Source organism: Gavialis gangeticus, unplaced genomic scaffold, assembly GCF_001723915.1.
Source record: "Gavialis gangeticus isolate Ggan-Ray unplaced genomic scaffold, GavGan_comp1, whole genome shotgun sequence".
Taxonomy (NCBI): domain Eukaryota; kingdom Metazoa; phylum Chordata; order Crocodylia; family Gavialidae; genus Gavialis; species Gavialis gangeticus.
Window position 1 is genome coordinate 57,390,744 of NW_017728994.1, and position 12,583 is coordinate 57,403,326.

At 45.8% G+C, this 12,583-nt stretch overlaps 1 protein-coding gene across 1 annotated transcript in view; it reads left to right on the forward strand.

Annotated features, from left to right (window-relative positions):
- Positions 1-11,272, forward strand: part of TRUB1 (TruB pseudouridine synthase family member 1) — a 60,283-nt gene extending 49,011 nt beyond the window's left edge. The window contains exons 5-8 of the mRNA XM_019502882.1: positions 4,987-5,059; positions 7,007-7,146; positions 8,232-8,288; positions 10,169-11,272. Of these exons, the coding sequence (XP_019358427.1) occupies positions 4,987-5,059; positions 7,007-7,146; positions 8,232-8,288; positions 10,169-10,386 (488 nt within the window). The 3' untranslated portion in view covers positions 10,387-11,272. The remainder of the gene's footprint in view (positions 1-4,986; positions 5,060-7,006; positions 7,147-8,231; positions 8,289-10,168) is intronic.
- Positions 11,273-12,583: the final 1,311 nt, after the last annotated feature.

Genomic DNA, 12,583 nt, shown 5'->3' on the forward strand with positions numbered 1-12,583 from the left:
TTTTTTTTTTTTTTCGGGGGGTGGGGAGTTGAACGGCAAAAAGGAAGCTTGTGCAGCTAGATCCAGGTGGAAACTGTTGCATGTTTTTGTGAGCTGTGGCCTTGGGTGGTAGCTATGAACATTGTTAATGCTCTTCTTTTTGGGAGAGCCATTTAAATGTGGCTTTTTTATGTTAATGATCTATAACAGCATGAAGCTCACTTCCTTCCCTAGCTCCGTGTAGGATATGTCAAGGCATAGGGAACAGAATTTGCAAGACTGCCCCAGGCACGCTACCACTTGAGCTAAGGTCTCATTAGCAGAGTTGGTGAGTAATTTGAAAAATAAAAACCTTTTTTCATCTTTGATTCATTTGCAATTTGACTTTGGGCCTGATCATCAACGAATGTAAATTGGCATAGCTCCTCGAGCTGCTACGACCGCTGTCATCTTCATGATTTATTTCCTGACTGCTTTTTTTTGCTATAGTTTATGGGAATCCATCCTAAACACGTGTCGGTCTTTAGCAGGCTTGACAATGCTCTTTGCCCAAGTCATGCCATTTTGTTTTGTAGACTTTATTTTTGTTGGTTTTATCTGCTGACCTGTTTTACTGCTCTAATCTGATCAGTAGCTGAAAGCACTATTCACCTGGAAACTCCTGGCCTCAGAAACCAATAGTTATTCTGGATTTGTGGGGAGCATAGCAGTCCTCGACTTGCTCGTGCGTTGGGATGCTGATGGAATGATAGCAGGGGAATACTCCATCAGTATCCACTTTGAGCAGAGACCTTTTTGGTCGCATCATTTCTCTAAGTGTTTAGGACAGGCTTTCTAAAGCATTTTTATAATGTGTACAGCCCATGGCAGATATGACAGCTGTATTTTCAACTGCTGTGGAGCAGGGTGGCAGATTTTTTGATGCTTGCACAGAAGGACAAGTTTCCTTTATTGAATCAGTCTTTTTCTCAGGTGCTTGAATCCCATATGAAGGGATATTATAACTCCTGCTGGATTATATTATCCGATGGGACTCTATCTCCTATCGGGGAAGAGAATTAGAGTATCTCCCTAGAGCAGAGGGGCCTCGGGGTTGGGACTGAGAGAGATTGCAGGGGAAATCCAAGAAACGGATGCCTGGGGAGGATGTTTAGCATGAATGTGGGGTGCCATAGTGGTTGGCTGAATTGCCAGCAATACTAACCCCTTGGAAAGAGGTAAGCGTGCACTATATAGAGTGTGTGGATATGCTTATTAAAGCAGGAGGGCTATTCTTCCAGCTTATGCGATGTTCAGCCAAAGTCAAGGGCCTAATGTAAACCCATAAAAGCAAAGGCAGCTCAAAGTGAAAGCTAAAAAATTCAAACTGACATGTTGGGCTTTGCAGAGAACAGGGAAGGGGCAGCCTCGATGTTTATCCTTTAAAAGGATATCACCAGGATTTAATACTGGGCTGCTCGCGTCATGAGAAACAATCGGAGAGGAACATGAATGGTTTAAGCCCTCACAAACTCATCTGCAAGTGCTTATTGCACAACACACTGCACCGGCTGTTTATTAAGGACTGGTCTAAATCAAACCTCACATATTCACTTTTTTGGAAAGATTACTAAATTGCCTGTAGTACGAGTGATTTCCCCTGGGGCCATCATGGCTTTTTCTACTCCCCTCTCAATCTGGGGAGCGCAAGATCAGAGCAGGAATTGGACCCAGGTGTCTCACTGGGTGCCCTGACCACAAATCTAATCCAGGGGGTAAAAATTGAAAGGCAAGACAAGCTGACACTTGTGCTTAGATCTGGCGTGCCAGATTTTCGCCTGGAGCAAACTGGGGTTCACAGTGGAAATGCTGACGGGATCATAAGAATACTGTTGTGTCAAGCTGATTTACTGCCATATGGCATGTGCTGTGACACCTTGCTCAACTGCGGTACTACAAACGGCAAGGCTGTGAACAGCCCTGGACAAGAGGCTGTTCGGGGGGGAGCTCTGAATTGACAGTATAAATGATGCCACTGTTCCCCTCCTCCGTTCTGATGCACATTGTTCTCTCTCAGCATCCTCGACTGATTTATGAACTGCTACAGCATTACTATTAATGATACTTCTTTAGGCAGCTGCTGAGCATAGTGGCAGTGTCTGCTCTCGAGGTTGCAAAGTGTTTAGGTTGCACAAGTGAACAGTTAGTCGTTTTGTTTTTTAAAGCTGCAGTGGGGAAAAAAGCTTGTCTTTTGGAGGAATAAGCCTTATTTATACCCTGACAGCTGTCTGCTTTGAGGAGAGCTGCAAGGAGAGAGCTCCTTAAAGACTGAAGGATGAAAGCTAATAAACGGAGTGTCATTTTATTTTATGCGGAGTGTCACTTTGCCTGAACTCCAGAAAGGTAACACGAGTCAAATCCTTCTGTAACGGCACTACTCAGGTCGTAGGATCATAGAAAAGGAGCGTTGGAAGGAGCCTCAGGAGGCCATCTAGTCCAACCCCTTGCTCAAAGAAGGACCATCCCCAACTAGATCATTTCAGCCAAGGCTTTGTCTAGCCAGACTTTAAAAACCTCCAAGGATGGAGAGTCCACAACCTCTCTGGGTAACTTCTTCCAGTGTTTTACTACCCTCCTAGTGAGAAAATTCTTCCTAATATCTAACCTCAACTTCCCTTGCTGCAACTTGAGCCCATTGCTCTTTGCTCTGTCATCTGCCACCGCTGAGAACAGCCCAGCTCCATCCTCTTTGCAACCAGCCTTCAGGCAGTTGGAGGCTGCTGTTAAATCCCAACTTAGTCTTCTCTTCTCCAGAAGAAATAAGCCCAGTTTCCTCAGTCTCTCCTCATATGTCATGTGCCCCAGCCCCTGAACCAGTTTTGTTGCTCTCCACTGGACTTTTTCCAGGTTGTCTGCATCCTTTCTGTAGTGGGGGGCTCAAAACTGAACACAGTACTCCAGATGTGGCTCAACTGCAGTACTACAAACTTCACAACTGCACTTCTTTTACTGCCCACAGAGCTGTATCACCTGGCCTCTGATGCTGCCTGTGGGTCCTGGAGTAACCAACAGGCAGTATGCAGAGCGTGTTAAGTGGTGGGCTAGTAAGGAGTGCTCCTATATTGAGCCGCCCACCTTACTGTGCTCGACCAAAAACCATGCTTTGAGTCTCTCTCCTGGGGTGCCTGTGTCTGGCCACCCGCCTATCTGGAGCAAGCCTGGGGTAACCACCACCACCACCCAGACCTGGGTCTTTTTTAGGGCTCTGTGCAGCCTGGGGTACACAGACCCTGCAGACTTTGGGTGTGCTTTGCCCCCAGCAGGATGTATCTGAGTGCTTCTTATAGCCTGCAGCATTAAGAGTAGCCTCCCTTATGTCGCTGAGCAAAGGGAGCTAAAAGGCTAATCTTACCCTTTCAAGCACCCACAGCGAAGATGTGCTAGAACAGATAGCTTTATTGCTCAAAGAGGGAGAGCATGGGGAAGGAATACAAAACAAAATGAATATTGAAAGGAAACTGCCCTGAGCAAATCAGTATAGGCTCGTTTGGCCTTCCGATACGCATCTGGAATACAGTCCTAAATTACTGGCTAAATATCAGGTAAGTTACTCACATATTCATCCAGAGATTTCTGGAGGCCTATGCTTCTGTGCTTGTGTGTTTCCAAGAAGATGTCTCTGCCCCCAAGTTGGAGTGAACCTGTAAATAACTTTTCTGATCTCATCACCCGGACCCCACCAAAATCAGGTATCTTCTGAGCATCACCAATGCTGACCAGTCAGTTTGAAAAAATGTGAGCCCTCACCTTGAGGAGTGACCACTGCCTTAGGACCGCCCCGCCAGGTCAGTGGCAGGAAGGTTGCACAAAGGACCTGGACCCATGAAGAGGGAATTCCCCCCCTCCTTAGGGGATCACCTAGGCAGCCAGGTGGTTGTCAGACTCATGGGCAGAGAGAAGGAGAAGAGAAAAGCAAACCACCCAAAGAGGGGGCTGGGATGGAGTTTTTTCACATTACATGGCCCCAAAGCTGCCGCTGCCAGCAGCCAAGCCGCAGAGAGGATGCCCACTACTCCAGGGCTGGGCTGCACGTGGCAGCCGCTCTGGGCCCAGGCTGCACAGCTCTGTGGTGGTGGCAGCCCCAGCTCCAGGACTGTGCTGCTCAACCCCACAGTGGCTCTGGCTTTAGGGCTGTGCAAGCAGCCCTGCAGCAGCTCTAGGGCCGTGCTGCACCACCCCGGAGTGGCTGGGGCAGGGACTGTGCCAGCTGCAGTGCCTGCCCCAGATCCTGTCTGGCCCATGGACTGGCCCCATTGCACTCATCTGGCCCCTGGGGCTGGATGAGTTTGACACCCCTGTTTCACTGGAAAGAAAATACTTGCTTTATTTTTCAAATGACCCTTCATGTCTTCCCCCTGCAGCTCTGGACTTCCTGTTAAGAGAAGTGGCCTAGTCTGAGTTAAGAAATTCTGTCTCTTATTAGTCTTTATTAAAATCCAAAATACGCATGATTTTTCTAGTCGTGCACAGCTTACTCAACATATGAATGTGCAGGGCGGAGTGGAAATAGAAAATATTAACAAAATAATTTATGCTGGGATTTTAGCAGCTTCTGATTACAGTCGGCATGGTGTGTCAGGAGTCCTGGATTTTCCTGCTGACCACCAGTTTCAGCAGAATTGGCATTCACAAAATCTGTTCAGATCTGTGGAGTGGATGGGGCCCCCCAGCTAATTCAAGGAGATAAAGGAGCATGGGTTGGGAGAGGAGATGAAAGGAAAAGGTGAGGGAAGCAGAGGGGGCAGGAAAGAGAGAGGTTGTCTCTTTGGGTCTTATTTATACACCATCTCCTGGTTTAGATGCAGTTACGCAGGGGAATCAGACGCTGTACTGAATATGATGGTATTTCTTGTTTTTTTCATTGCTCTGTGTGGCATTTTTTTCCTAGCTTGGATGGTACCCACCATAAACACCAGTGGCGCTATATCAGTAATCAGTACTGACATGTGTCCTCTTTCCTCTTGACAGATCAAATAACAAAAGGAGATCTTGAAAAAGTGCTGCAGAAGTTCACAGGGGACATAATGCAAGTTCCTCCACTGTAAGTCCGGTATTGCTTAGGTCTGGGCATGACTAGTAGTGATGCTCCCTTTTGGGAAGCTTTTCAGCCGAAGTCTCTTTTGCCAAGAAGCTGTTTTGACAAGAGGATATCGGCACGGCGGGCTTTGGAGGTTATTAAGCTGACAGGCTCACTGCCTAGGGTTGCATCTGGTTTAAACAAAGGACACAAATTGTCCCTCGAACTCTGCTTTGTGGTGGCTAAATTTTAATACAGAGCATCATCTGATGATGTTCTTACAGGGCTTTGTTGGGACTCTCTTATCTGTTAGCTGGAGGAAACTATTTCGAGGCCTCCATTTAGTTCTATAAAGTAAAGGGCTTTTTAGGTTTCATGCAGAAAGGTCTGAGATCGTTTTAAAATTTTCGTGCCTGAAAACCTAATTCTGTTTCCTACAAGCAAGTGATACATATATACATCTTAATGGGCATCTACCCATTATTCAAAGCCTGATGTTGGTGGCTTTTGAATAAGGCCATCTGTCACTAGTGAAATGAATGTAATTTCATTGATAGTGGGCACTTGCACAAGGCTATGTAGTTGGCAGTTGCTACCCCAAGATACCCAAGATCAACACTGGAAGGTTATTTCAGGTCAAACTGTGAAGCGGTGCTGTATGAGGCAACTTGCCTGTACAACACCAGCTGCAATGGCCATTGGTGAGTCCAGCATAGTGCTGTGAAGATGGGCGGTGCCATAGAGCTCAGTGGGACAACTTGTGTGCAACAGAAGCCCTGCCCAAATTATACCTTTTTACTGGTGTAACCAGCACAGCTTTTGTACATGGAGGTAAATGACAGCAGGCTCGTGAGCATATCCGGATATAACTGCATGCTTTAAAGACTGTCATGGCACTTGGCAAATGAACAGCCTCTAGGATCATTTGGGGACAGGCAGTGTCTAAACCAGTGTAAGTAGGCTTGGCAGAATTTGGTTTCACTTTTCAGTAATTTTGCCAGGTAATATCAATGCTTGTTTTTAAGCGTTTCTTTCAGTTTCTATCGATTTAAAATTTTCAGGATTGTGAGAAATTAAGGGGCTTGGGGGGCAGACATTTATTAATGGCGGTATACTATTGCAGTAGTGCAGTTGAACTGTAGGACTGCTGCCACCTGAGCGGCAGGGCTGCCATCAGTCCTGGCTCTGCTGCCTGTAGCTCTCTCGTCGACCTTGTCACTTCTTCCCTTGTTCGCAGTCCCTTGGGGCTCCTGGGGGGTTGCAGTCCGAGGTAGTCAGCACAGATCTGTAGGACTGCTCCCCCTGTTGTCACACACTCTATCAGCCATTATTTTTCTTTTGTCCCCTTTCTATAGATTTTGATTATTAAAGATGGAAATATTCTTTTGTTGGGGTGTGTGTGAGAGGTAAAATCGACGTTTATCAGCATTTACTGATAAAGATTGAACCCTGCCAAGCCTAAATATAGCTTATGCCTCTGTAGTTTTCCATTTGATTTTTCCCTTAATCTGTGGTAATTCTCTGGCAGATTCAAGTAAATTAAACCTCTGCAGGATTACCTTGTAAATGAGTGAGAAAGTTAGACCTCTGTAGGATTACCCTGCCTTCTGCCCCCTCCTGATTTATTGGTGAAAAGGCTGATTTTACCAGTGTAAACATGTCATGTGTCCAGGCTCAGAGTGAAAGGAGCTCTTTTCATCGTAAGTGGTAAATTTGGCTCTGAAGCCTTTTCAAACATAAGTGTCAAATGATTGACTCTCTTGTGTTTAGTTTGCAGTTAACTAGTTGCAGCGTAAACAGACCACTGTGTCTAAAAGGTTTTAGCAGCACTTGTTCCTTTCTTTTTTATAACCACTTGAAGAAGATTAGAAGGGTAAAAATGCATCCTAGTGGAGTGCAATATTAATGGTGTCAAAAGCCTGGAGAGCTTGCATTCTGCGTGACACGCTTTTGTATGCTCTATGTAATCAGCTGTTCTGCTTTGAAGAAAGATGGACAAAGGCTATCGTGTCTCATGAAGAAAGGAGTAGCAGTGGAAGCAAAGCCCGCTCGGCCGGTTAGCGTTTACAACCTGTCTCTCCAGAACTTCCAGCCACCGCTGTTCACACTGGGTAAGAGCCAAAGATTTGACACGGGCCGATGCCCTCAGCCCGTTGCTAAGGACTGCCTACACGCAGCCTGGGACCGAGCTCATGGAAAGGGTTGCCATTCCCACGGTCGGTTGTTTTGATGCGGGGCTGCGTATGGACGTTCCCGTTCTGCAGCGAGCGTGCTCCATATGGGTTGAGCCGAGGCCGATTAGACGTAGATATTATTCTCACATGCTGAGTCCGCGTGCAGCCCTCGGACTCGGTCCCTCCTTTGCAGGCCTCCCTGCTCACCTCTCCTCTATCTTGCCCCATCCTAAGAGCTGCTGACAGCTCTGCAGTGTCTTGAAACGGGGAGGGACAATGACACAGTAGGGAAGAAGGGGTTAGCCACCACCTGAAGCAATGTAGACGGGTAGCACGTCTAGAAGCACGGCAGAGAATGGGAGAGGCCCTTGTCACTCTCGACCTGTTTGGTGCTGAATGTGAGGGCAGGAAAGATTTACACCGTAGGGAATGGCCTAAGCATTCCCTTGGAAGTCCTTTGATGTACTGCACAGTGTATGGTAAGTAGGTAGGAGCACTATATTTCAATACCGTGTGTTATTTAAGTGGTTATTTTATGGTTGGGTGATTAGCAGCTGATCACAGGGGACTGGGAAGGGGGGTAAGCTAAAGGTGGATTTTAAAATGTCACAGTCCTTGTCGGAGCTGCCTGCGTTTTGCGCTGTGCATGTCGTTAGTGTTCGGGGGTAGGGAGGCAGCTTGGGGTAACATTTTCAAATAACTGTTTTTCGTCATTAGGAATTGTGAAACTTAACGACCTTTCAAGTGAACAAGGCTGAAGCACTTATTAAAATGCCATTGCCAATAGTTAATTTATAATGCATTTGCTGAGTCGCTGCTGTGTTTGCCTTCTCCCCTCTCTGGCTTTGCAATCTCACCCGCACATATGTTACAGGATGAATAATTTATATCGTATTCCATAAATATTTTATCACCGGATTGTTTGCTTAGTGCATTTTTACATTTGTTTGGGAGCACAGTTTCTATGTAAAATAGATTTCATACTGGGCTGACAATTTACCATGTCACTGTTAACATTGCAGATGTTGAATGTGGCGGTGGCTTTTATGTCAGAAGCTTGGTCAGTGACATTGGCAAAGGTAGGCAAAGAAAAAAGCACGACAGCTTAAGGAATGAATGTCTCTGGTAATACAAGAATATTCTCATTTTCCATATCTCTGGTCACCAGACCTGTGTGTTGGGTTAAAATGCTGCATTCTCGTCATTCATTTTATGTACTGGAATATTTGCCAGGAAAGGGTAAGCGGAGGAGGGCAAATATTTGCCAAGTGATTCCTGGTGGAGACTAAAAATTGAGGTCAGTAACAACATTGGTCAAGCAAAAATATATATATGGGGTAGGGGAGAGGGAAGTCATATGGAAAATTTTACATTACGAGTGAGCACAGGAAGAAGGATAAGCTGTTTCTTTTAAATGCAGAAAGCCTTAACCTGACTATATTAAAACCCTGCTTGCTGGAGACTTCTTCCCATTCATGATTATTTTGCTGCCTTTCATCTTTCGTGAGCTATGTTGCTTTCTTATTGGGTTATTTGTCTGGTTGCCCTACATCAGAAGAATGGCGCGATGGAGCGTTGGATAGACCATTTAAATGCTTTTCAAGGCTAAATTTGCCGTATGGAAAGCTGAATGGGAAGAGAGAACAGCAAGAATTTCAATACTATATTTTGTGCCTTGGCAAGTCAAGGCTTCCCTTTTCTTGTTATTGTCTGTGTGGCATTCTAGCTTGTGTTTAAACCTTTGAAAGATAAATTAAAAGAAAAGGTTCCTGCCCCAAATTTGCTCCTTTTCAAGATTTAAAGTGCAATAGAAATCCTCCCATGGCTGAGGGAATGCAGGTGTATTTTAAACTCTATGGTTCATCCTACATCTAGTGGCCCATTTTGTGTGTGTGTTGGAGTCTTCAGACCCTGCTTAGCGATTCATTTTATCTTAATGATAATGAATTGTTCTCCCAATGTATATTAGATTTTCCCGGCTGCTTTTGGTTTATACTGCCCTAATAATTGTCACGGGGGGATTTTTTCCCAAAATGCCCATCTCTGTTTTCAGAAGGTATGAAAGCACTGACACTCTGGAGGGCCTGTCTCCTGCAGTGGCAGCGGCGTCTGATGGGAATAGGGCCAAGTGGACCTGCATCCACAAGCATGCTCCCAACCTAGTAGCACACCCTGATGCTGCTCTGGGCTTATCCCTCTGAACTTGCTCTTGAGTCTGTCTCCAGCAGACATGAGAGCAGCTTCACTTCTCACCTTTTTGGAAAACATCACAGGTGGGTGGGAACATTGCTTGGACCCGTCTTTGGGCCCCGCTGCTGCCGAACCAGCTTCCGAAACCAACAGCGGCGTAGCTGCATGCACACAATGCCAGGCCTAGGGCAGTTATCCCTGTCACTTGGTGGTAGTCAGCCCTCCTCAAGATGACAGCTACACTGCTCTGAGGTCCGGGGCAAGCCTGCCAGTAGCAAGATAGCCTGCCTGAGGGTGCCACTTCTGCTATGGGTAAGTTTGGTACAGAGACACGGATTTTCATTCCTAAGACCTAACGTTGCTTCTCTGCCTGGGGCTCAGGCTCCAAAGTCACTGAGGCATTGTTGAAAATTTTACCATGGGGGAACAAAGAGTGCATATTAGATGCTGTTCTTCATCCTGCACCCAGTGGCCCACTGCTGTTTCCATTTTTCACCTCGCCTGTTCGTTCGAATTTGGAAAATCTCCTGCCAGCCTTTGATCTGATTCCGTTCGGCTGGAGCAAGCCTGTTGAAATTGAAGAGTGGTTGAGATTCCTGTTGATACAAGTGAGCTGAGAATATGAATCTGACCCTTTTTCTCCAACTAGGAATATGTGGAAACACTATAAATATTTGACGTGGGATTTTTTTAATGAATTCCATGATTTATAATTCGGGCTGTTCACTTTTTTTCCTGGTTGTTCCCCGCCCCCACCTTTTCCATGCAGAACTCTCTTCATGTGCCAGTGTGCGAGAGCTGACCCGAACCAAGCATGGGCCATTTACCCTAGAGGAGCACACGCTTCATGAAGACAAATGGACAATTGATGAAATTGCACGGTCCCTAGAGCATTGCATGTCTCTTCTCCCAGAAGAACCGTCACATAAAAAATTAAAGACTGAGCATTCGGAAGAATCTGCTGTGAGCTGTGAAGATAAGCGATAAGTCAGGTCAAGGAAAGAGACTGAATGATTGAGACATTTTGAGAGTGGACTGGGATAGTCTTGCCTTCCTGAGTAAATTTACAAGCCTGTACATGGAGGGTGATAGACTGCAGTGCAAGGAGAATGACCCCTTTCTCATATATGCACAAAGTATCTCGTGCTTATTGCTTCCTCACTTCTCTTCTGTTTTATACACTGAAAAAAGGTCTCTTGCTAAACACTAGCTTTTCACTGTATGCTGGAAAGATGCTGAAGAGAGTGTATCTTTTTGTTACTACATTGATACCAAAAAAAGTGTTTTATTTTTTATTAAATTTGGTAAATTTTGAGGGAGAGAAACAATTCATTTTTTGTGTAGCTGTTAGTCAAACTCAAATCCTAGATTATCACTGTAATGAAAGCCTGTGCCAGTTTGACAGATGCAAAAATGTGGAGTGACATTGTATTTCTTTTCTTAAAGAGATTCCTTGAACTGGAAATGATTTCACTGTAGCCCTGAAATGGTTTCAGTTGTAGTCCTTATTGTTTGGTGTGGTCTTTCAGTGGAACGTTACCCAGAATAAGTCAAGCACAAACTGAGCTTTTAAAATACCATGCAGTTAACTGCTCAAAAATATAAGCAGTCTCTAATGATAAGTTGTATTCCTTACTAATGTTAAATGGCTTGGAGCAGTGGGCGCACAATCAATGCACCAGCGTATAGTTATGTCTTGTTTTCCAAGGGGCAACTTTACCCCAGAGCAGCATGACTTAACTCTGGTAGACTGGCACATCCTGTGACTGCTTCTCTAGCACACCGGAGTAAATGTGCCATGTGTAACTCCCTTAGTAAGGAAGTGAGAGCTGGGGGAAACTCCCACTTCTGTTTACCTGAAGAAATAATGACCGAAAAGAATGTCGCTAAAAACGGTGGCTGCCCACTGTTCACGGCCAAATGGAAACATAATTTGACCTACCATATAAGATAGACTTTTGCATGGTAATTCCTGCAGTGGGGAAAATTGTTCTTCCTTACCATCTCTGTCAATGCTCTCGGGCCCTGGAAGTTGGGGCTGCCCCATATCTTTTGTGTAGACACACTGCACTTTGAATTTAAAGCCCCCCAAATGTTGGTAATGGAAATTGCCATTTCCTCAGGCAAACTGTTCTAGTGGTTAATTGAAGAAACCCATCAGGATTTTACAAAGGGTGGGGGTACAGCAGCTGGAGCTGCAGGAGTGGTTGCATCCCCCTCTCTCCCCCAGCCTCCTCCCTGCTCTTGCAGCAGCTGGGGACTTAAGTCCCGAGGAAGGTAAGAATTCCCCCCCCCTTCCCCTCCATACTTGGAGGCATGTCTGCTCCCCTCCTTTCCCCTCCCCTTCCTCTCCCCCACCTGCCGCTGCCAGCATCTGTACTGTCCCGGGGCAAGGGGAGTTCCTGTCCCACTCCAGCTGGGCTATGCTTATTCAGGACGATGGCAGCTGTGGCTGCTGTTCCTGCTCCCAGGTCGGTGGAGAATGCCTGGGGGGAGCAGGCAAGGAAGGGGAATGCACCCATCTGCTGCTGCCCCAGTCCCAAGCTGAACCCAGCACCCATACAGCTCAGCTTCTGCTTCCCTCGCTCTGGGGACAGCGGCAGCAGCAGGCTGTGGAGGGGATGGAGATGGGAAGGTATATGCCTTTAAGCATGGAAGAGAAGAGAGGGGGGTAATTCTTACCTTCTTTGGGACTTAAGTCCCTGGCTGCTGCTCTTGCGGCATGGTCAGAAAGCGAGGTGCAGCTGTGCCACTACCCCCAGTCTGGCTCTGCCCTAGGTTAATGGTTTTCAGCATTGAAAAAAATGTTTCATGTTTTCAGTCTTCTAAGTGAAATCAGACTAAATAAAGATTAAGTTTCTCACTGTAGATGTTGGAGATTTCTGCTTATTTTTGTAGTTCTTACTGATGGAATAAGAGATTTTAAAATCCGGATAAGGTTCATGAAGTATAAGACTTTTCAAGTTTTTATCAGACCTGAGTTTTGAGCCTCAGGTAGTGTTTTCCTTCTTGTGTCTGCATATCTATTCTTGGTCTAGGTGAAGTTGACATATTAAGACATGTAAAATTAAGGAAAAGTGTGGTCAGCTTCAAAAGAAAGTGAACACTTTGGAGGCTGTTTATTTAATAGTCTAGGAGAGGCAGGGTTTCATAGTTTCATAGTTAGTAGGGTCAGAAGGGACCT